At 46.5% G+C, this 24,857-nt stretch overlaps 1 protein-coding gene across 1 annotated transcript in view; it reads left to right on the forward strand.

Moving 5' to 3' along the window:
• Nucleotides 1–3,428: 3,428 nt before the first annotated feature.
• ALDH7A1 (aldehyde dehydrogenase 7 family member A1) overlaps nucleotides 3,429–24,857 on the forward strand; it is a 39,397-nt gene continuing 17,968 nt past the window's right edge. The window contains exons 1-9 of the mRNA XM_004586369.3: nucleotides 3,429–3,747; nucleotides 4,847–4,900; nucleotides 5,599–5,664; nucleotides 15,242–15,322; nucleotides 15,629–15,752; nucleotides 18,016–18,148; nucleotides 18,283–18,327; nucleotides 21,273–21,350; nucleotides 23,805–23,902. Of these exons, the coding sequence (XP_004586426.3) occupies nucleotides 3,556–3,747; nucleotides 4,847–4,900; nucleotides 5,599–5,664; nucleotides 15,242–15,322; nucleotides 15,629–15,752; nucleotides 18,016–18,148; nucleotides 18,283–18,327; nucleotides 21,273–21,350; nucleotides 23,805–23,902 (871 nt within the window). The 5' untranslated portion in view covers nucleotides 3,429–3,555. The remainder of the gene's footprint in view (nucleotides 3,748–4,846; nucleotides 4,901–5,598; nucleotides 5,665–15,241; nucleotides 15,323–15,628; nucleotides 15,753–18,015; nucleotides 18,149–18,282; nucleotides 18,328–21,272; nucleotides 21,351–23,804; nucleotides 23,903–24,857) is intronic.

Raw genomic sequence — 24,857 nt, forward strand, 5'->3', positions numbered from 1 at the left:
TAGATATTAACCCAAGTGTGTCAGAGTGGCTGAAGATAATGGAAAGTTTTAAAGAAAGTATGTCTATGTGCAGTGAAACCAGGCAACAGGTCCTGAATGCAGGACCCAGCCTCTAGTCTGTCTGCCTTAGTTTAAGGTGCTTGCCTGTCCTTAATGAAATGCAATCCACCAAACCAAGGGAGTTGATACAGGTGGCCTGGCAAGGTTATAATCACTGGACTGAAGGAGTCATTTGCTTCTCTGATAGACAAAATCCTTGATGGCTAGTTTTGTCTCTGGGTGGGGAGGCAGGGAAGAAGAGAGAAGTTACAGAAATTCCACATCTAAAAATCCCCTGCCTAGATTTTCCCAGAAAAGGGGCCAGGGAGTGGAAATGGGGAAACTGCTGTCATGCCCATGAAAACCCACCTGAATGCAGACTGGGCTGTAGGTCCTTTGCCAAGATGCCTGCCTAACTTACGACCTGTGGCAAGTTCTGTCTCTTTTTCCAGTGAAACTCATTGCTAAGCACCTTCTTGCCAGCTCTTTTATCAGCCACATTCTTTGTCATTGATACAGTAAGTTCCAAGGTCTCCATTGGGGAAGCCTGTGCTATTAAATGCACATATGTACATACATAATGTATACGTTTGAAGAATGTGTGTTTTTGAAAGGCAGAGTTACGCACAGAGAGAGGGAGGGAGAGATCTTTCATCCAGAAGGCTGCAGTAGCTGGGGCTGCCAGGCTGTGAAACCAGCAAGCATCAACTTCTTCCAGGTCTCCCACACAGGTGCAGGAGGCCCAAGCATTTGGGCCATCCTTCACTGTGCTTTCCCAGGCATATCAGCAGTTTGGATCAGAAGTGGAGCAGCCGGGACTCCAACTGATGCCCATAGGGGATGCAGGTGCCAGACTACTGCTTTACCCATTGATCCATAGTGCCAACACCAGGACTTGGGGCTTGTTAAGGAGCAGTTCTCGTGTCAAGGAGCCTTTCTGGCCTCCTTGAACAACCAGATAAGCACTTTTTCTCTTGGTTAGATTGCAGCAGTGGCAGGATATGACTGGAAGATCCTCTCTGAAGATGTCCTCCCTGCAAAATAGTAATCCAGCGTTCTGCTCTAGTATCATTGCTTGTGAGCTCTTGAATAACAGGAGTTCTCCCAGGACAGTAGTGATACTTACTGATAGGGTCTGAGTTTCCCCCCATGTGTTTGGGTGTTGGAGGCTTGGCCCTGGTGTGGCGTCGTGGGAGAGCCTTAGGTCAGTATGGATGCTGTTCTCACAGGTGCATGTTGGTCTCCTGAAGTGAGTTCTGGCAGTGGTGAGTTCTAACAGCCCGAGCCTCAAGAGTTTGGATCCATGCCACTCACATGGAGAACTCTGATGGTGTTCCTCGCTTTTGGTTTAAGGCTGACTCAGCCATAGCTGTTGCGGGCGTTTAGGGAGCAAACTAGTAGATGGAAACTCTTTATCTCTCCCTCTCTCTGCCTTTTATTAACGACAAAATACTTTCTTAAAAATCTGTTGTATAAGAAAGATTTATTTTTATTTGAAAGGTAGAGTCATAGATAGGACAGAGAGAGAGAGAGAGATGTTACATCCACTAGTTTGCTGCCCAAATGACCACAGTGGCCAGAGCTGAGCCTGTCCAAAGCTGGAAGCTTCTTTTTTTTCTTTTTTAAAAGATTTTTATTTTGATTTGTTTTTTTGGGAAGGCTGATATACAGAGAGGAGGAGAAACAGAGAGGAAGATATTTCGTCTGATGATTCACTCCCCAAGTGACTGTGCCGACCCGAAGCCAGCAGCCAGGAACACAACTACACAACTACAAAATTACACAACACAACTACACAGCAACAGCATAACACAACTATACAACTACACAATGCAACTGCACAGCTATACAACTGTGCAACTAAAAACACAACTATACAGCCACATAACTACACAACACAAAACACAACTACAGAACTAAACAACACAACTACACTAAACAACACACAAAAACACAACAAAACAACACAGGAACACAACAACACACACAACTACACAACACAACTGCACAATTATACAACACACCACAACACAGCAACACAATGACACAATGACATGATGCAACAACAAAAACACAACACAATGACACAACAATACAACTACACAACTACGAAGCACATTGTAGTGTGTGGTGTTGTGTTGTCCAAAATGACACACCTGACACGCATGACGCACATGACACACGTGGCCAAAATAATATATGTCCAAAATGACACATGTGACACACGTGTCCAAAATGACGCATGTGATGCACGTGACATGTGACACACATAACAGTGTCCAAAATGAGGCATGTGAAGCACATGACACACATGTCCAAAAAATCATGAACATGACGGACATGATACTCATGTTCAAAATGAAGCACGTGACATGCATGATGCACAACAACAACAACAACAACATTTTTTTGAAGATTTATTTATTTTTATTGGAAAGTCAGATATACAGAGAGGAGGAGAGAAAGAGAGAAAGAGCTTCCGTCCAGTGATTCACTCCCCAATGGCCAGAGCAGCGCTGATCCGAAACTGGAAGCTGGAGCTCTTTCGGGTCTCCCACGCAGGCTTTGGGCTGTCCTTGACTGCTTTCCCAGGGCGCAAGCTGGGAGCTAGCTGGCTGGGAAGTGGAGCAGCCGGGATCCCAGCGCGTTCAAGGCAAGGGCCTTAACCATTACTCTATCGCGCCCGGCCCCAAAGCTGGAAGCTTCTTCCTGGTCTCCTATGCAGGTGCAGGAGCTCAAGGGCTTGGCCCATTTTCTGCTGCTTTCCCAGGCCATAAGCAGTGGAGCAGCCGGTACTCAAACTGCACCCAAAATCAGTTTTTCTTTTCTTTTCTCTTTTTAAAAAGATTTACGCCAACAGGATTTTTCTTTTCTGACCCTGGGTAGGCCTGTACTTGATGTAACAGGGAATCATTCTCTTTATACCAAGTACAGCATCCCTAGCACGTACAGCAGTTCCACTGGGATGCTTGCGTGTTTGTGAGAATCCAGGTTGCATAAGGAACGGAAAGATGAAGCTCGTGCTAGAAGGAGGAGAGGGCCTGAAGGGCTGTGCAAGTGAGCAGAACAGCAGGGCCACAGGAGAATGCAAGTTCATTGGTGTTAAAATAGGCTGGGGAGTTAATTAACGGGTGGAAGCCGTTTATTTCAGAGCACATACACACACTAAACTCACATCCTAATGTGATGCTAATTGGGGGCCCTCAGATTCAACGCAGACCCGCGGAATCAGAACGTGCATCCGACATAAAGGCAAGGCGAATCCCTGGCTCTTTACTGCTTCAGCATCACCACTGCAGGACGCAACCCTCGCACTTAACCACCCCACTGAAAGCCGGAGCTTGCAGGCGGAGGTTGAGCTCCGGGCTCCTCCGGAAGACCCGGGAGTGGGCGGGGGAACGGGCTAGGGGGTGATGCGCGTGCCCTGCCGGCCAATGGGCGCTCCCTGAGTTGGGGCGGGCTCCTATTTCAGCCGCTCCCCGTCACGCAGGCACTCGGCGTACCCTCGGACTCAGGATGTGGCGTCTGTGCCGCGCACTAGGCGTGCACGCTGCAAGAACCTGCAAACTCCTACGAGCCTTGAACAGGCCCGCTGCCTTCATGTCCACTCTGCTGATCCATCAGCCCCAGTATGCCTGGCTCAAAGAACTGGGGCTCCGCGAGGAAAACGAGGGCGTGTATAATGGAAGCTGGGGCGGCCGGGGAGAGGTAGGCTGCTGCTCGGAGAATCTCTGCAGCAGGGAGTGGCTCCAAGAGGCAGACGCGGCCCTCACCTTCGCTGCACTCTGGGCGCATCTACCGGATGGGCAGTTTTGAAGCCCCACGGGAAGTCCTCCGTTCTCGAGGGCTACGGAGAATGGATGCCATTAGGGAAGCTGGTGGCGGGTTCAGTTTGCCACCGTATGGCAGAATCTCCGGGCACTCGCCTGGCGGTACTGCAGACTTCAGGTCGAGCTGGACTGGAGCTGTGCCGCCGCGGGTTTTAAATTGTGTCCTCTTCGCTCAAGTTTGCGAGCTTAGACTTGCTGCACCTTGTGGAATGCCTTGAGCGCGGCTTTCTCGGCCAATATTGGTAGCCCAGAGGGGAAGGATGTGCCTGGCCCCTAGTTACTCCTGTAAAATGCAATGGAAAGGTCAGGGTATTTCGTCCGGATTTTTTTTTCCTTAAGAGAGCCAGCCACATTTATAAGAAAACTGCTTTGTAGTGAAGTAACTTTATTGCCTGTTACCTAATGCATCTGTCCTTTTAAAGGAAACACTAATTTTTTAGGTGGCCCAAAAGACTGTCGGACATGGAGGTGATTTTAATGATCCCACAAACTCCTTTGTTCTTGGGAGTTGTATCGTCTTTTTCTCGGAGGCACCGAGTTGTTAGATTCTTGGGTAAAATGCTCGTTCCTGGAGGTCGTCTTTCTTGCATCTGAGTTTTCTTTCACTCACACCATCTGTTTTTGAAAGATTGATTGTATGTTTTTGAAAGGTATAAAGACAAAGAAGGGCAAGGACAGGGAGAAAGATCTTCCACCCACTGGCTCACCCTCCAGATGGCTGCAAAGGCCAGAGCTGGGTAGGTGCATTAGCAGGGAGCTGGAGTGAAGTGGAGCAGCCAGGGCTCCAACTGGCAAGCATATGGGGTGCCAGCGTCCTTTACACAGCTTCTACCTGGTTTCTCTTTCTGACCTGAGACCTGGCCAGTGTCTTGCATACTGGTCTTTCAGTATTTGCATGTAATTCTCTCCTGACCAGAGGGTGGGCTGTGTTGGCAGCGATGGTTTTCTGTGTGTGATGGTCATGTTCTTGTTCGAAGGTTATAACGACCTATTGTCCAGCCAACAACGAGCCAATCGCACGAGTCCGACAGGTGAGTTCTTACAGTTCAGACGGCTCACAGGAAGCTTGGCAAGCTTTGCTTAGGTGCAGAAGCAGATCAGGACAGGTTGACAGCAGTGCTATGGTAGAACTGCCAAGAACCATGGGTTTCTCTTGCTATTGGCATTGAAGGATGTCTGGTATAGACTATCCACTCTGGGCTGGGGTGGAGAGGTGGGGGTAGGAAGGTTGTGCACTGGGAAGGGGGACCTCAGAGGGACTGAGGTCAGGGCCCAAGCAGAGGTTAGTGTCCCTGGGGTCCAGCCGGAGACTGAGGCTCAGTGTGTCTGATTCTTCTGGCGTGTTCCCAGACAAGACCCGGGGCCCTCACTTTGCAAATCAAGGCTCTTACTGGTAGCGCTTTGTCCTTCATGTGGGTGATTTCGGCTGTGAGTGTGGTCTGGTGACACACAAAACTCAGTGATCTGTATACTTACGTACGTTTCTCGGTTTGTATGCTGTGTTTTAAGACAGTGTTTTAAAGTAGTAGATTCGAACGTAAATAAAATCAAAGGTTTTCCAGCACAGCTCGCTTGTAGTCAGTTTGGGGAACTGCCAACTATGGACATCAGCCATAAACCTTACGGACACACAGAGATTTATTTGCTTGTCTTAAGAAAAAAATCTGTACATTCTCAAGTGTCCCTTCCCTTTGCTTTTGTCACTTTCCCTCCCTAATTCTTCATCCAGGCCAGTGTCGCTGACTATGAAGAAACCGTGAAGAAGGCCAGAGAAGCCTGGAATGTCTGGGCGGATGTAAGTATGGACATGGTTGATTGGGGCTTGCAAGAGGTCAGTGTCACACCTGTGGTGAGGAGTGCGGGTCTGTGCCTCTGTTGAAACGTGGGTCACTGAGGGCTGGCTGGGTTGTAGCTCCTAGGCTGTTGGCAATCAGTGAGTAAGCAGCTTTAAATGGATCAGAGTTCTGAACTGATATAGCATGAACTCATGCTGTGAAAGTTCTTTTTTCTGCACAGAAATTTCTTGTATTTATAATTAAGTAAATAGGGAAAGGTTGGAGGGGTTATGCTAGCCGTATCTGATTGTGGGTCTCTGCCAAAGGGATTGGGGGGAATGTCTCAGAGTGTCTCACAGTAGATCAGCACAGCTATTCCTAAGAGCAGCAGTGGCAGCTCCACCTTGCTTGGGGCAAGGGGCAAGCATGCCTTGATCACCTGCTTAGGTGGGTGGTGACTGAGTCTGCACCAGGGGGTCACCTGGGCAAGTGTGACCATGGGATTGGTGCTGGGCTGGGCCTCACTGGCTTTTCCTGCTGTAGGGGCAGGCTCCTGAGCAGGAGGTTTGGAGATTTCCCAATGCCCGCTCTCCAGGGGAAGGCAGGGAGTGCCTTCCCCTTAGGGTTAATGAAGTTAATCATTAAAGTGCTTGGAGGTGTATTTGGTGCTTCTGGGGGAGTTGCAAACTCCTGCCCTCTTTGTTGCTGCTGAGTCAGTGACCGAGAGGAACTGGTGGTGGGGATGGGCTGGACTATCTCCCAGAGAGCTCTGGGAGACTGCAGTTTTTTCTTCAGTCTAGAGACCACCTTTGTACAGAAAATAGAAACCTCCCCTCGGCTATAATTCTGGGTGTGTTAGCTCCAGGACTCCGTTATACAGGGAACATCAACTGTATCCTTAAAAGCTATGTGCTTCACCTTCCCTGGGTAGACGAGAGCGTCCTAAGCAATGTCATTTATTATTTAAAAAATTTTTTTCTGGTCATGAAGTCAATCCATATGCCTTGTTAAGAAAAAAACAAAGCCAAAAACCTGATGGAATAAATAATCATAATGAAACCCCTTACTGCAGTCTCTTCACTGCAAAAGATAGTTAAACTTGGATGCATTCCCTTCTTGTCTTATGTATTTGTTATGTAATTGTGATTTAAAAAATATGTATATATTTTGAAAGATTCAGAGAGGGGAAAGACAGAGGGCTATTCCATTATTGGTTCAGTCTTCAAATGGCCGTGATGGTCTGGGCTGCGCTTTCTGAAGCTGGAGACCAGGATCTCCATCCAGGTCTCCCACATGGATGAGAGGAGTCCATGTTCTTGGACTGTCTTCTGCTGCCTTCCTAGGTGCATTCCAGGGAATCAATACGGAGTGGAATAGCTAGGACTTCACTGGAGCTTTATGGGATGCGAGCATTGGAGGTAGGGGTGTAACCAGCTGTGCCACAATGCCAGCCTCACAGTTATGTTTTAGAAAGAGTATTTATTCTCATCTATATGAAAGGCAGAGTGACAGACAAGGACAGAGAAAGATCTCCTGTCTGCTAGTTCACTCCCCAAACAACAACCAGATTTGAACCAGGCTGAAGCCCCATGTGTGGAACTGCGTGTGGGTTTCCCACATATGTGACGGGGTTCCAAGCATCTTAACCATCATGTGCAGTCTCTCAGGGTGTGCAGCAGCAGAGAACTGGATCTGAAGTGGAAGTGTCGGGACTTGAACCAGCACTTTGATATGGAATAAAGGCGTCTGCCCCCACAGTGGTGATAATTATACAAACATGGACCCATGGTGTATAAGATTTTGTGATCAGTGATTGTATTCTATGGAGCCTAAAAAGTTACTCTCATTGTTTTCTTATACAAAAACTTTTTTAAACCTGTGGACCTTATTTTTAGAGCTGTGGTAGAGCTACTGAATAGTGAGCACAGAGAGTTCCAGTCTCCTGTCTCCTTTCCAAACTTTCCCTGCAATTATCAACACTTGGCATTGCAATGGTACCTTTATTCCAGCTGATGAGCCAACACTGACCCATTGTTGGGCACGCAAGTTATGTGGATCCAGTCTTTCCAAGATGTTGAATGCTAATGCTAACGCAGCTTGACATAGTTATTTTTTGACTAGAAATATCTATGGCAAGGCAAATACAAACATCTGAATAAAGAGACTGCTAGAGTTCAGGATTTTACCTTTTCCTGAACTGGCTGTTCAGCCTGTTTTTGCTTTGACCTGGAGACTGTAGTTGGCAGAGCGCTCTTGCCTTTAGCATTTTGTTGCACGTTCCGATTGCCAGGATTTTTTGCATTCTTAATCTCTTCTTGGCAGTCTGCTGGCAGGCCTAGCAGTGCCAGCTCCCCTCCCAGACTAGGACTCATCTTGGCCCCTCCTCCTTGGGGTGGTGCTTCTTTGGCTTGGTGTACACCACTGCCCACAGTGGCATGAACAAGGTGCAGAGGGAGGCAAGGTGCATAAAATATGAGACAAGAAAAAGATAATTAAAGTAGGGCAGCCAAAGAGATTCCCCATTCATTCTTTCTTCCTTTTTTTTTTTTAAGATTTATTTATTTTTATTGAAGTCAGATATACAGGAGAGGAGGAGAGGCAGAAAGGAAGATCTTCTGTCCAATGATTCACTACCCAAGTGACTGCAACGGCCAGTACTGCGCCGATCCGGAGCCAGGAGCCAGGAACTTCCTCCAGGTCTCCCACGCGGGTGCAGGGTCCCAAGGCTTTGGGTCATCCTCGACTGCTTTCCCAGGAGGCCACAAGCAGGGAGCTGGATGGGAATTGGAGCTGCCAGGATTAGAACCTATGCCCATATGGGATCCCAGTGAATTCAAGGCGAGGACTGTAGCTGGAAGGCTACCATGCTGGGAACTTTCCTTTTTTAAAAAAAATATTTGTGTATATATATATATATATATACACACACATACATATATATAGATAATATATAATTGGAAAAATATACAGAGAGGAAGAGAGACAGAGAGGAAGATCTTCCATCTGCTAATTTACTCCCCAAGTGGCCACAATGGCTGGAGCTGAGCTGATCAGGAGCCAGGAGCTTCTTCTGGGTCTCCCAAGTGGGTGCAGGGTCCCAAGGCTTTGGGCTGTCTTCGACTGCTTTGCCAGGCACAAGCAGGGAGCTGGATGGGAAGCGGGGCCACCGAGACACAAACCGGCATCCATATGGGTTCCTAGTGCGTATAAGGTGAAGACCTTAGCCACTAGGCTACTGTGCTAGGCCCGAGATTCCCCTCTCTTTAAGGAAAGGAGGTTGACCCAGAAATCTCACTGCCTCAACCTTTTATTCAGCTGCCTAGGAAGTCATTGCAGGAACTGATGTGGTGCATACTGTCACGCATAAATAAATGGAGGTCATGAGGCCTTGCAGAGCTGAATTTTTATTATTGTAACAGGCCGGTCATCATCTTGCAGGATGATGTACAAAGAAGGTAGTTTTTATACTTGTACAAAAACATGGTGATGCAAGTAGTTGGAAAGCAGGTGCACAGAGTACAGATTAGCTGAGTTTCCACAAGGTCAGAATAGCCCTTAATAGTTGTAAGCATAGGGTACAAAAAAAGCTCTGTTGCGGTAAGAAAAGGCTCAGGCAGTATTCCAAGGGACAACAAAACATCAGACTCTGGGATCAGGTCTTCCATAACTCCAGGCCTCTGCACAGCTCTTGTGTGTACGCAGGAGGTCCTCTGCTTTTTGTCTGTCTTGGAATGTCTGCCAAGCATCCACATCACACGCTTTGATAGCTATCCGTCTTATTCATATTAACCAGCCAGTGCTTCATGGTCAGGAAGCAGCAGTGTGGTCCAAGTACAGAAGTCAGTTTGTGGCTATCTCAAGGCCATCCTTTAAGTACACAGTTCTCTGGCCTGAACTGTTGCCCAAGTGTGGACCCTCCTGCAGGCCTCGGCCTTGGTTTCAGACTTTGGTCCGCTTGTGGATCATTGTCTACAGTTTGACCTTGATGTCCAGCACCAGCAGTCTGTGAACTCAGGATTCTAGTCTGCTCTTCCTTATCAAATCACTATTATTTCTTTAGAAACTGCCGGTGGCAGTGCATAGCAGTTTAGCTGGGCTTCTCAGTGTTAGAAGAGGCCACTGTTTCATTTAGTTCTCAGATAAACCTGGAATTTTCAAAAGGAACATTAGATTTTATTGTTTTAACGTTTCTTTTTTCTTTTTCTTTTTTTTTTTTTTAAAGATTATTTGTTTGAAAGGCAGAGTCGTAAGAAGGGTGAGACAGGGATCTTACATCTGTTGGTTCGTTCCCCAAATGGCCACAATAGCTGGCCCATGAAGCCAGGAGTCAAGCGCTTTGTCCAGGCTTTTCCAGGGTCCCAGTACTTGGGTGCCGCAGACAATTCAGCTGGAAGCAGATTGACTCGAAGTCATAAAGAAACGGGCTCCACTCAACAATTTTTGTTTGGGGCCCGGCACGATAGTATAGCAGTTAAAGTCCTCGTCTTGCATGCGCCTGGATCCCATATGGGTGCTGGTTCTAATCCTGGCAGCTCCAATTTCCATCCAGCTCCCTGCTTCTGGTCTGGGAAAGCAGTCAAGGATGGTCTCCCACGTGGGAGACCTGGAAGAAGCTCCAGGCTCCTAGCTTCGGATTGGCTCAGCTCCAACTGTTGTGGCCAGTTGGGGAGTGAACCATTGGATGGAAGATAATTTGTCTTTGTCTCTCCTTCTCTCTGTATATCTGCCTTTCCAATCAAAATAAATAAATCTTAAAAAAATTTTTTTTTTGTTTAAAGAATAGCTACGGAGAAACTTCATGCAAGAAGATTAACCTTCCCAGAACACTTTAGTCTTTATTGTGGTAGTCACAAAGTGTAAAGAGGGAAGCTTGGGGCTGGTGTTTGGCATACAGGTGAGGCCTACCTGCAATACTGGTTTCCTAAGTAGGCTGTTCCAGTTCCGGTCTGGTTCCTTGCTGATGTACCTGGCAAAGCAGCAGAAGATGGCCCATGTGCTTGGGCTCCTGCACCCACGTAGAAGACCCAGAGGAGGCTCTTGGCTCCTGGCTTTGTGACCACATGGGAAGTGAGCCAGTGAATGGAGGATACCTCCTTGCTCCTCTCTCTGTGACTGTGTTTCAAATGCATAAAGAAGCATTATTAATGATTATACACATCTCTATAACATCTAAGAAATTTTTTAAACCAAACACCATGCTTATCCTTCATGAGACTCAGTTAATGTAAAACTTGTATGCACTGTGTTCTTGGAGTGACCCTGTTCTGGGAGGCCAATGGGAACATTCTGGACTTGGAGACCTGGCTGCTTGTAGTCCTGCTTCCTTAGGCAAACATATTATGCCAAGTTGTCCTTTGCTGTCCTACTGGCTCCTTGCGCAGCTCTAGAACATGTGGCATTTTCCACCACTTTCCCAGGAGAATTAGCAGAGAACTGGATGCGAAATGGAGTAGCTAGAACACAAACCTGGCACCCATATGGGATATAGACAGTGGGTTAACTCATTACCCCATGATGCACAATGCCAGCTCCCCAAAAGGCATATTTGAAAGATAATAGAATGCAAGTATAAATATATGTAAACATCATTTATAGAATTTGAATTCATTGTCTTGACTATGGTGAACCTGGGCAGGAAAACTGAGACTTTAAGCTTTCCTTCACAGACCGTGTTCAGCACAGGATGGTCCTTCTGTGTGTCCTCATTTTTTCCCTTTGGTAAAAGAGCTGGATTGGCCATTTCCAGGCACAAAAAAAAAAAAAAAAAAAAAAAAAAATGGCAGCAGGGGCTGGTACTGGGAATTGTAGGCTAAGCTGCCTGCTTACTGTGGTTCCCAGTTCAAGTCCTGGCTGCTCTGCTTTCATTGGCATGGTAAAGCAGCAGAGGATGGCCCGGATGGTTGGAGTCTTGCTTCCCCACCCACTTCTCCCACATGGGAGACCTGGAGGAAGCTTCTGGCTTCAGGGAGAAAAAAACAGCTAACTGGTAGCTTTTTTTTTTTTTTAAGATTTATTTTTATTACAAAGTCAGATATACAGAGAGGAGGGACAGAGAGGAAGATCTTCCGTCCGATGATTCACTACCCAAGTGAGCCGCAACGGGCCGATGCGCACCGATCCGATGCCGGGAACCAGGAACCTCTTCCGGGTCTCCCACGCGGGTGCAGGGTCCCAAATCCTTGGGCCGTCCTCGACTGCTTTCCCAGGCCACAAGCAGGGAGCTGGATGGGAAGTGGAGCTGCCGGGATTAGAACCGGCGCCCATATGGGATCCCGGGGCTTTCAAGGCGAGGACTTTAGCCGCTAGGCCACTGCGCCGGGCCCAACTGGTAGCTTTTAACCCCGATGTTTCCCTATTATTTTTCCAGAGGCATGGCTATTATATGTGAAGGTACTTCACTAAGTTTGTGGAAAGATAAAGTGAAAGATAAGCTTATTTAGGTTCAAAAATGTTTAGAAACCCACGTGTGGCTTTTTGAAAAACAATATCCATCTCCTTTTAAAAAAATATTTGTTTTTAGGGCCTGGTACAGTAGCCTAGCATCTAAAGTCCTTGCCTTGAATGTGCCAGGATCCCACATGGGTGCCAGTTCTTATCCCGGCAGCTCCACTTCCCATCCAGCTCTCTGCTTGTGGCCTGGGAAAGCAGTGGAAGATGGACCAAGTGCTTGTATCGCTGCATCAAGTGTGAGACCCAGAAGAAGCTCCCGGCTTTGGACAGACCCAGCTCTAGCCATTGCTACCATTTGGGAGGTAAACCAGTGGATGGAAGATTGCTCTGCCTCCTTATAACCCTGTATTTCAAATAAAAATAAATATATTTTTAAAAATTTATGTATTTTTATTGGAAAGGCAGATATTCACAGGAGGAGAGGCAGAGAGGACTCTTCTGAGTCTCTCACGTGGGTGCAGGGTCCCAAGGCTTTGGGTCATCCTCGACTGCTTTCCCAGGCCATTAGCAAGGAGCTGGATCAGAAGTGGAGCAGCCAGGACTCAAACCAGTGCCCATAGGAACGCCGGTGCTGCAGGCAGAGGCTTAACTTGCTGTGCCATAGCACTAGCTCCAAAAATATCCATTTCCCATGATTTTTTTGCAAGTATGTGTGCTTATCTTAGTGCTTTTTGCTCCCTTCCCAATCAATATGTGTAATGTCTGCTCTAAGTGTGACTTAGATGATGTTTGCAAGGATGAGCACGCCTGTTGCCCTCCTTAAGGGTTGGGAGATGGAGGACATATCTTGTTGCTCTCTGCTAGGAAAATACACAGCATCTGTGCTGATTAATTTATTATAATGAATTTTTATTTCCTCTTTCCAAGGAAGTGTACATAACATAAAAATGTCAGACTTTGCTGACATAAAAATGTAAAGGATCGAAGTCTTTTAGAGTTTTGTTTTCCAGTAGTTACTGCTGTTAACAGCTTGGTGTATAGTCCTCCAAATTTAATCAACTTGTTCTTACGGTATGCAGTAAGTGCATTGCGCAAATTTCTATTATCCTATTACAACTTTTCACCATTTTCCCTTCTTCATTTACTTCATTCTTTTTAGGGAAGATTGCATTTTATGCCTGTATCAGAATTACCCAATCTTGTGCTGGTGGTGTTTCGGGTAGTTTTTGTCTTTTCTCTAATAAAAACTGCACTGGAAGCATTGCTATACTTACATTGTTTTTATGTTTAAGGATTTGCTAATTTATTTGGAAGGCCAAGTGATAGAAAGCGAGGGAAAAACAGAAAGAAAGAGGTCTTCCATCTTATGTTTCACTCCCCAAACGGTCACAGTGGCTGGGCAGAGTCCAGGCTGAAGCCGGTATCTTGGAATTCCAGTTGATTCTCCCACGGGAATGGCGCTGATCCACTACTTGGGCCATAGTCTTTTGCTTTCCCAGGTGCATTAGCAAGGAGTTGAATAGGAAGCAGAGTAGCCAGGACTTGAACTTCTCTCATTTTGGATGCTGGCATTATAGATGGTGGCTTACTGGCTGTGCCACAATGATGGCTGCTGCAGGGGTTGTCATCCAGTTGTTGTACTTCCATCTTCCTAGCTGCCCAGGCCAGAGACCTGGGAGTGGTCCTTAGTGCTTTCTTTTCTCTCTTCTGTTCTATTTAGTGTTTCCTCCAGTTAATTCTGTATTCAAAACAGATTTTGAATCCAGGTTTTTTTTTTTTCTCTTGTCACTACTGCAAATCATGTCACTATAATCATTTACTAAACTACTGTAATGTCATTTTACTGGAAAGTCAATACATGTAGAGAAGGAAAAACAAAGAAAGATCTTCCATCTGCTGGTTCACTCTCTCCAAGTGGCTGCAGTGGCCAGAGCTGAGCTGATTTGAAGCCAGGAGCCTCTTCCAGGTTTCCACATGGGTGCAGGGTCCCACGCTTTGGACTGTCCTCGTCTTTTTTGCCAGGCCAGGGAGTCAGATGGAAAGTGGAGCATCTGCAATATGAACTGGCACCCATGTGGGATCCTGGCATGTGCAAGGTGAGGATTTTAGGCACTAGGCTACCACCTGGGGCCCCTATAATGTCATTTTAATTGATGGGATTCTCTACACCTCAGTGATGTTAAAGATAAAGCAAACCATCTAATGCTGCACCGTAAGTCCACAGAGAGGAAGGGGGACTTTAATCTGTGGCGACGACATTCAAGTTGCCTATTGGGATACCTATACCAGTGTTCCACTGGTGCAGATCCTGGGAGGCAGTGTTGGCGGCTCAAGTGCCTTGATTCCTGCTGTTATGTGGGAGACTGCACGGAGGTCCTGGCTACTGGTTGCAGCCTGGCTCAGTCCCAACTGCTGTGAGCATTTGGAGTGAACCAGCAGATGGACAGCCTCTGTCTGTTGCTCAAACTTGAGAGGCAGAAGTAGCTTACACACTCTGCCTTGCCTCTGGGTTAAGGTTCTGATTGCTTGGACTAGCCTTCCCAGTTGACTTTTTATGTTTTTCAGGGATTCCCGCTTATGTGTTTATTCTTTTTCTTGGGAAGGATATTCCTGTGGGTGATTTTTTTTTTTAATTTAATTGGTCGGTGTGTGCTCTAAGCTTGCTCTTTCCTCTGTCCCACTTCCGTCCTTGTTTCCCTTGTTGATGGTCCTGATGACAACATGTAATTATTTGTTGCTTTGTCCCTCTCTACCTCTTAGCAGATATCAGCTCTTTCAGTGCCCCACTTCCTGTGGTGGCTTCCTGGTCTAGCTATATCCCAGTCTGTCTTTTTTTTTTTTAGATTTACTTATTTGAAAGGCAGGTTGACAGAGAAGGAAAGACACAGGAAGAGATCTTCTGCTGGTTCATTCATTCCCTAAATTAACTGCTGCAGGTCAAAACCAGAAGCCAGGAGTCCTGTGTGACGCTCCCAAGTGGGTGGCACAGACCCAGCACTCTGCTGCCTTCTAGGCACATTAGCAGGGAGCTGGCTGACAAGTGGAGCAGCTGGTGCTCCTAGGCGATGCCGGCCCCGAGTCTTGGTATCATCAGATAGGTCTTTGATGTAACTGTACTTTGTTCTTTTAAGGCACACATCTGGCACTGTGTTGTAGACAGGAATTCAGACTTGGAATCAGATACTAAAATTCTATTTTTTTTCTTAGATTCCTGCTCCAAAGCGAGGAGAAATAGTGAGACAGATTGGTGATGCCCTGCGGGAAAAGATTCAAGTCCTGGGACGATTGGTAAAGTATTTTTTGTGGTGCTGCATGCCTACTCCCCTGTGAGTGGAGAATACTTTGTCACACATCTGCTTCTAAGATTGTGACTTTAGGGAAAGCAGTGTGTAAGTTTAAAAAATCCTTTCTATAGAGGGAAGATGAGCAAGTGTTACAAGAAAATTTGAAGAAAAGTGTCAGCTTTTTAAAAGCCTTTGGGAAAATAAGAACACTTTCTTCAATTAATTATCTTTTAAAGCTAGGCACAAAATACGTCTTATCCTTGAGTCTTGTATTTCAGATCTGAATTCTGCTTTGCATGTTTACTTTTAGGTGTCCCTGGAGATGGGGAAGATCTTGGTGGAAGGCGTAGGAGAGGTTCAGGAGTATGTGGACATCTGTGACTATGCCGTGGGCTTATCACGCATGATCGGGGGACCTGTGCTGCCCTCGGAAAGTAAGCAGTGCCATCAACTAAGCTGTGTTCTGTCCCCCGATGTGCGGGGCTCCCAGCCCTGTGCTATGACAGGTTTTTTTTTTTTTTTTTTTTTTTTGAATACACATACGTAAACATTTATTTCAGTGTAAGGATGAATTATACATGATTTACATGTAAAGGAGATGTGTACTTAGAAGTTAAGAGTTGATTATGCTGCCATCTTCATTTTTGTTTTATTATAGAAATGTGATATTTATCATTTATTCCTCTGGTTTTTTTAGAATTAAAAAAGGATTATGATATTTTTTCTGTTTTTCTTAGAATGTTGGGTAAATTCCATACTTCTAGAATAGGTGAAGGTTGTCTTTTAAAATGTACAGTTAATGTTCTTAATTAGATACTCAATAGTGATTCCCATTATTCCTATTAATTTTATGTCATTCAATACTTTTAAGAGGTTTCTTTTTCCAGTTTTTTAACTCCAAAGATTTATTTATTTATTTGAAAGAGTCTTCAGAGAGGGAAAGACAGAGAGATCTTCCATTCACTGTTTTACTCCCCAGTGGCTACAATAGAGCTGGGCAGGTCCAAAGCCAGGAGAAGGGAGCTTCTGGGTTTTGCCAAGGTCTTGAGCCATCCTTTGCTGCCTTCCCAGGCACGTTAGCAGGGAGCTGGATTGGGAGTGGAGCAGCTGGGACTTGAAGCAGTATTCATGTAGGATTCTAGTACCAGAAATACCGACTTTATACACTATGCCACAGTGTTGGTCCCCCAAGAATTGTTTTTGTTTGTTTTTTGTTTTTTGTTTTTTTTCCAGTTAAAAAAGTAGACTGCCACTGGAGGAAGTTGACATGTAAATAAGTAACCTCTTTGATTTATTCTGCTTTGATGTTGGCCTTGCCAATTAAAATCTTATAATTGTTGGGCCTGGCGTGATAGTGTAGCGGTTAAGGTCCTCGCCTTGAACGCGCCGGGATCCCATTTGGGCGCCGTTTCTACTCCCAGTGGCCCCGCTTCCCATCCAGCTCCCTGCCTGTGGCCTGGGAATGCAGTCGAGGACGGCCCAAAGCCTTGGGACCCTGCACCTGCGTGGGAGACCTGGAAGAAGCTCCTGACTTCTAGCTTCGGATTGGCTCAGCTCCAGCCGTTGCAGACTCTTTTGGGGAGTGAATCATCAGAGGAAAGATCTTTCTTTCTGTCTCTCCTCCTCCCTGTATATCCGGCTTTCCAATAAAAATAAATAAATCTTGGGCCCGGTGGCGTGGCCTAGCGGCTGAAGTCCTCGCCTTGAAAGCCCCGGGATCCCACATGGGCGCCGGTTTTGGTCCCGGCAGCTCCACTTCCCATCCAGCTCCCTGCTTGTGGCCTGGGAAAGCAGTTGAGGACGGCCCAATGCATTGGGACCCTGCACCCGCGTGGGAGACCCGGAGGGGGTTCCAGGTTCCCGGCTTCAGATCGGTGCGCATTGGCCCGTTGTGGCTCACTTGGGGAGTGAAACATCGGATGGAGGATCTTCCTCTCTGTCTCTCCTCCTCTGTGTATATCTGGCTGTAATGGAATGAATAAATCTTAAAAAAATAAATAAATAAGAAAAATCTCATAATTGTTTACACATTTAAAATTCTTTATTTGAGAGATAGAGAAGGAGGAGAAGGAAAGGAGGAGCATAGAGCAGGAAAAGGAGGGGAAAGACAGAGATATTTCATCTGCTGACCGTCTCCTTGAATGCTCACAGTAGACAGTGGGTGAGGTGGAAGCCAGCAGTCAGGACATCAAGCTAAGTTGTTGCATCAATAGCAGGGTCCTAGCTACTTGCATACTCGCTTGCCTCACTGTCGGATCCCAGCTTGCTGAGGCACCCACAGACCCCATGTTGGGCTCCAACACGTCCTTAATTCTCTGGGGGCCAGGGCTGGGTCGTGCAGGAACTGCACACACGGCAGGCCGGGTCCCACTGAGCACTGCGCCCTGGGCTAGGCCGGTACCTGTCCCGGGCCGTGCGGTAGGCGCAGTGCTGCCAACCACAGCCGCCTGGCTACGATTAAAGTAGTCATGCCAATTCCCCCTGCAGGTTTCTAAGAAAAGTTCTGTTATTCATCCTTGCAGAGGTTCCGAGTTGATTTTGGCTTTGTTAGTTGAAGAATCGATGTGCTGTGGGGATATGAGAGGATCCACTGCGAGGCATCTGGCATTCTTTCCGGTGTGATGTGCCTTTGTTCTTGCTAACTTTTGATGCAGTGCAGTAGCCTGCAGCCTGCTGCCTGCCTTCCCCCACCCTCAGGGCCCGGCCATGCACTCATCGAGCAGTGGAATCCCGTAGGCCTGGTTGGAATCATCACTGCGTTCAATTTCCCCGTGGCAGTGTACGGCTGGAACAACGCCATTGCCATGATCTGTGGGAACGTCTGCCTTTGGTAAGACCCGCTTGTTTGCCTGCCTGTACAGAAGGTGGTAAAAGTGGCCAACAAAATTCCTTCGCTTAGGCTTGACAACTAAAGGCATTTATGAATTCTGTCAAATTGAATTTGTTTCTTTTTCTTCTCTTTAGGAAGGGAGCCCCAACAACCTCCCTCATTAGTGTGGCTGTCACAAAGTGAGTGTGTATGAATATCTTGCTATGGACTGCTCCTGAAGGCGTGATTGACAAAACTGGAATCTTAACTGTTGATGTCATGCTTGTTGAAGTATGAGCTTTGGATAAACTGTAGTGTTTTTATATTGTTTTTACAGTTTATGGAGTTCTTTCTGAATTGTGTCATTGAATTGAAGTGTTTGGGAACTTGGCAGTACAACTATTTTCATTTTTCCTTAAAGATTTATTTATTTATTTATTTTAATTGAAAAGGCAGATTTACAGAGAGGAGATACAGAGAGGAAAATCTTTCTATCTGCTGGTTCACTCCCCAGAAGGCTTCAATGGCTGGAGCTGAGCCAATCTGAAGCCAGGAGCCAGAAGCTCCTATGTAGGTGCAGGTCTCCTTTGTGGGTGCAGGGTCCCAAGGCTTGGGCCATCCTTGACTGCCTTCCAGGCCACAAGCAGGGAGCTGGATGGGAAGTGGGGCATGAGGGATATGAATTGGCACCCATATAGGATGCCATCACTAGCAGGCAGAAGATTAGCCAGTTTTGCCATTGTATCAGCCCCTAGTATTGAACTCTTCACACTCATTTTTCCCCTCTTGGAAAATAAAAAAATCTCTAGCGGAGAAGTCCATCAAGTGTAGTGACTGTATTGTAGAACTCTCCAACAAGATAATGGTTTTGAGAAGCAATTTCTACCTAGCTAATGTTTTACTGCTTTTCTTTAATAGGCTGTTTTTTAAAAGAAAAAAAAATTAAAAGGGGGAATAAAGAAAAAAAAACAAGCAAAAAATTAGTGATTATCTGAATCCACTGGTTTGTTCAGCACTTTCTAGAGATAGTGCATTGCTTTTTTAAAGGACTTATGAGTTGAAAGTGTTCTGCATAGAGTGAGAGAGAGACACAGAGAGGTCTTCCACCTGCTGTTTCATTCCAGACAGCTGCCACAGCTGACAGTGAGTCAGGCCGAGGCCAGGAGCTCTGTGTGAGTCTCCCATGCACTGCTTCTCCCATGCGGCGTTAACAGGGAGCTGGATTTGAAACGAGCACCTGGGATGTGAGCCATCATCCAATGTGAGATGGTGGCAGCACAGATGATGGCCCTGCTGTTGCATTTTTAACTGAGAAACTTTTGATGCTTTTAAATTTCTTCCTTTCTTCATATTTGAAATAGAGGGAGAGAAATAATAAACAGAAAATAAACTGATCTGAAATCCTCTGGTTCATTTTCCAAAGGCCCATAGCAGCCAGGGCTGGGTTAGGTGGAAGCCAGGAGCCAGGAGTTCGTTACAGGTCTTCCATAAGAGTGTCAGGGACCCAAGCACGTGAGCCATGCATCTCCTCCTCTGTCCAAGGATGCAAATTACAGGAAGCTGGAGTTGGAAGTGGAGCTGGGACTCAAACCCAGGTACTCGATATGGGGTGCAGGCTTCCCAAGTGGAATCCTAACTGTTAAGCCAAATACCCGGCCACTTTTGGATTATATTTACTTGTATTTGAGAATCTGACAGCTCTGAGTGTGTTGTAAGGTTGGAATTAGTTATTTATACTTCCAGAATTTAGCAGATGCATGCAAAAGAATCTTTCCCATGTTAGTAAGGTAAGGGTGCACCCATGGTATGCCATCACTTGGTGTGTGCTCTCTGGTTTGAGTTATTGTGAGAGAGCTTATGGTAGGGTTTGTAAGTAAGAAAGATTTTATTGTTTTATTATTCGTTTATCTGATGGTAGAGAGAGGTTTATTCACCAAAAACCTGTGATGGTTGCTGTTGGCCAAGGTTGAAAATGGGTACTGGAAACTCATGCCAGCTTTACCAAGTTAGCCCATTTACTTGACCCATCATGGCTGCTTCCCAGGGTCTGTTTTAGCAAGGAGGTTGCTGCTAGAACCCAGGAATTAGGCCCAGTGTGTGATATGGGCATTCTTTTTTTTTTTTTTTAAGATTTGTTTAGTTATTTGAAAGGCTGTTACGGAGAGAGCAGGAGAGACAGAGAGATCTTCCATGTGCTGGCTTACTCCCTGAATGGTCACCATGCTAGGGGCTGGGCCAGGGTGAAGCCATGGGCTAGGGCTTCTTCCAGGGCTCCATCTTTTGACTATCATTTAGGAGACGTGGCTTAGAAATTGAAAGTGTGTTAAAGAGAAAGGGGCGGGAGCTTGGTGTGGTGGCTCTAGGACTAAGTCCTCACCGGAAGCTCTGGGATCCCATATGGGCACCAGTTCATGTCCCAGTGGCTTCACTTCCCATCCAGTTCCTTGTTTACGGCTATGGAAAGGCGGTAGAGGATGGCCCAAGCGTTGGGCCCCTGCACACACTTGGGAGACCCGGAAGAAACTCTTGACTTCAGACTGGCTTAGCTCTGTTGTTGTGAACCATTGGATGGTCGAGCTCCGTGTGTATTTGTGTGTCTCTCTCTGACACTCTGGCTTTGAAATAAATAAATAAATACATAAATAACTCTTTAAAAAAAAGAAAACCTAATTTTAATTTATTTTTTATTTGAAAGGCAGAATTACAGAGAGAGAAGAAGAAATGAGAGAGAGTAGTCTTCCATCCGCCACTGGTTCACTCCCTGAATGACAACTGCCAGAGCTGGGCCAGTGCAAGGCTAGGAGCCACAATCTTCTGGGTTTATTACGTGTGTATGGGGCCCAAGGACGTGGACCACCCTCCACCTCTCTTCCAGGCCATAAGCAGGGAGTTGGATGGGAAGTAGAGCCACTGAGACTCCAATTAGTGCCTGTATGGGAACCTGGTACCTCAGGTGGAGGCTTAGCTTCCTACACCACTGTGCCCGCCCCAGAAGACTGCATTTTTAGTATGTTAGGAGAAATCCACATCTGATCAATTGGTGGGAGAAGAAGTTGAAAAAGTAGAATCTAGTGGTTGAATTTGTTTTTATTTTTCTGAAGTTAAGTGAGTGTCCTGCTCAGGGGTTGTTGCTTCTCTCTTCTAGGATAATCGCGAAGGTTCTGGAAGACAACAAACTGCCTGGTGCCATTTGCTCCCTCACGTGTGGTGGCGCGGATATCGGGTAGGTTGGTGGCTAGGCACTGGTCCCGTCCCCAATGATCATTTTTCCAAGAACACTGTGACCCCAGGTACAAGGACGGTTTGTAGGAATGGTTATTATTGTTGGAGGACATCATTGGAGGACCAGAAGGTGAAGGTAAAGTCATTTGTAGCTGTCGGAGCTACCCTGTAATGGTTTGCATCTTGAGATAGCAGATTGTTGTGACAGCAGGTGGCCCATGACTTCCTGCAGGTGGATTTCTTAAAGGTGTTGGCTCCCAGAGTTCAGCCGTGGAGTTGCAGTTGGTCGCCTCACAGCTCACTGAAAACACAGCCAATTGTTTGAGTTCTTCCCCTGGTTAATAGAGAACTCAGGATTCCAGTTTTTCTTTTCTTCCTGTTTTAATTGCCTTCACATCTCACTAATTTTTTCCTTTTGAAGTGCGCAGTTCAGCAGGCATTTGCGAATTCAGGACACTTCTTACCGATGGACCGTGGAGTACGCCGTCTTCTCTGGCTTCTGATCCTTAGCATACTGTCAATGGCCTCTTGAAGCTGAGCGGACTGCAGTTGCTCAGGACTGTGCTGAAAGCTGAGCTGGTTTTATCAGTGTAGGCTGTGGTTAGGTGAGGTTTCCTGGGAGTCTGGTCTTGTCAGCGTACTACTGTGGCTAAAACATGCTTTCAGTTTGCTACTCTACTGGGCAATAAGTGACTCCCTTTTTCATCCAAATGAGAAATGTTAGAAGGTAAAACTTTTGCATGCGTAGTGTGTTGTGAAGTTTTATCTAAATATAGTTTATAACGTGAATATTGTATCCTTTGGCCTCCTCTATTCCTGTGCTGTGGATGTCCAGTCCTTTGTACTGGGCTTGGAATAGCTTAGATACCATGAGGGTACTTCATGGTGTTCATGCAAATGGAATCGAAAGATTTATGCAATGGGCATTTGGCACAATGGCTGAGACCCTGGTTAGGATGCCTGCATCTCACATTGACTCAGCAGACTTGAGCACAGATATACCCAAGGTAGGTGCTGCTTAATGCACTTCTGAAGATATCACCAGAGTAAGAGCGCACTTCAAAAATTCCATGAAAGGGCCTGACGGGATAGCCTAGTGGCAAATGTCCTCGTCTTGCATGTGCCAGGATCCCATAAGGATGCTGGTTCACATCCCAGCTGTTCCACTTCCCATTCAGTAGCTCCCTGCTTGTGGCCTGGGAAAGCAGTAGAGGATGGCCCAAAGCCTTGGGACCCTTGTACCTACGTGGGAGACCTGGAGGAGGTTCCTGGCTCCTGGTTTCAGGTTGACTCAGCTTCTGCCCTTGCGGCCGCTTGGGGAGTGAATCAGCGGATGGAAGATCTTTTTCTCAGTATCACCTTCTTTCTGTAAATCTATCTGCCTTTCCAATAAAAAAAAATAAATCTTAAACACACACACACACACACAAAGTTCATGAAAGGTATAACACGAAAAAAAAAAAGCGCGAAGCTATGTGCTTGGGGTGGACACTGTGGTACAGCTAGTTAAGCCACCACTTGGCAGACACACAGCCCACATAAAAGTGCCAGCTGAATCCCAGCTGCTCTGCAACTGACCTGGCTCCCTGCTAATGCACTAGGGAAACCGCAGATGACACCATACCCAGGAGGTATTAAACGGTGTCCTGGATCCTGGCTTCAGCCTGGTCCAGTTTCAACTGTTAAGGCAGTTGGGGAATGAGCCAACAAGTGCAAGAGCTTTCTCTCTGTCACTCTGCCTTTCAAACAACTAAAATAAATAATTGTTTCTCTTTTTAAAAAAGTTATTTTTATTGGAAAGGCAGACTTACAGAGAGGGGAGAGAGGGAGAAAGATCTTCCATGTGCTGGTTCACCCCCCAAGTCGCCACAATGGCTAGAGCTGAGCCCACCTGAAGCCAGGAGCCAGGAGCTTCTTCGGGGCCTCCCACGCAGGTGCAGGTCCCAAGGCTTTGGGACATTCTCTACTGCTATCCCAGGCCACAAGCAGGGAAGTGGGGCTGCCAGGACATGAGCCAGTGCCCATATGAGATTCTGGCGCTTGGAGGAAGGTTTGCCAATTGAGCCATTGCACCAGCCCCTCGGTATTCATTATTATGGAGATTGCACAGTAGGTTAAGTTGAACACCTTGAATGCTTAGCCAGACATTGCTTCAAGCATTTCACCAGCCCCCCAGTCAGTCCAGAAAGGTAATGAGTAATGAGCACGTCCTGTGGGTGATTTTTGTTTCCAGCAGCTGACAGAGCATGTTCCCCCAGGGGGATGTTTGGCTCTGCATTGTGAAAGATTGATTTTGTTTTCTTAGTAACATTGCCTTGCTCCCCTTGGATACATATGCTTTTCATATGATTGACGGCTGTTGGAGAGACCCAGGCCCGTCTCTCTTGCTGGGTGTCCTTGGGGGCTGCAGCTGCTGGGCTTCTCCACCTGGATGACCGTATCTGTTTCCCTGCAGCACAGCGATGGCCAGAGATGAGCGGGTGAACCTGCTGTCCTTTACTGGGAGCACCCAGGTGGGGAAACAGGTGGCCCTGATGGTACAGGAACGATTTGGTAAGCGTTGGTCATCCTTCTTTTTGCTTTTGAAAGTTTATTTACTTAATTTCTTTTATTTTATTTGGAAGGCAGAGAGACAGAAACTGACAAAGATCTTATATATGCTGATTTCATTCCCTAAATTCCTACAGCAGCCAGGCTGGGCCAGGCTGAAACCAGGAGCCCAGGACTCAATCTAGGCAACCCACATGGGTGGCAGGGACCCAAGTACTTGAACCACCACCTGCTCTTCCAAAACACATCAGCAGGAATGGAGCTGGGACTTAAACCTAGGCACTCTCTTGTGGCACACAGCTTCCCAGTAGTGTCTTCACTGCTGTGTCAAACTCCTACCTGTTAGTACCGACTTTGGTCTGGAGGTCTCCCACGTGGGTGCAGGGACCCACACATTTGGACTGTCTTCCACTGCTCTTTTAGGCTCATTAGCAAGGTGCTGAATCAGAAGTAGAGCATCTGGTACTTGAACTGGTGTGAGTATAGGTTTCTGGCATCGCTGGCAGCAGCTTTACCTGCTATACCACAATGCCAGCCCCAGACAGTTTCTCATATTTTACTTTATGACTGGTTTAAGCAGGTTTTAAGGGTAATTACTGACCAATTTTTGGCTGTTAGGTTAAATTTCAGCTATAACTTTAGTATAAGATGGGACGTTATTAATTATCTGCATGTTATTTTGCTTTTCCTTTAAAAATATAGGAATTTTTAAAAAATCAAGGTTATAGGGTCTGGCATGGTGGCCTACCGGCTAAGTCCTTTCCTTGAACACACAGGGATCGCATATGAGTGCTGTTTCTAATCCCGGCAGTCCCACTTCCCATCCACCTCCCAGCCTGTGGCCTGGGAGAGCAGTCAAGGACAGCCCAAAGCCTTGGGACCATGCACCTGCGTGGGAGACCCAGAAGAGCTCCTGGCTCCTGGCTTTGGATCAGTGTAGCTCAGGCCATTGCGCTCA

The sequence above is a fragment of the Ochotona princeps genome, chromosome 19, assembly GCF_030435755.1.
Source record: "Ochotona princeps isolate mOchPri1 chromosome 19, mOchPri1.hap1, whole genome shotgun sequence".
Classification (NCBI taxonomy): Eukaryota; Metazoa; Chordata; class Mammalia; order Lagomorpha; family Ochotonidae; genus Ochotona; species Ochotona princeps.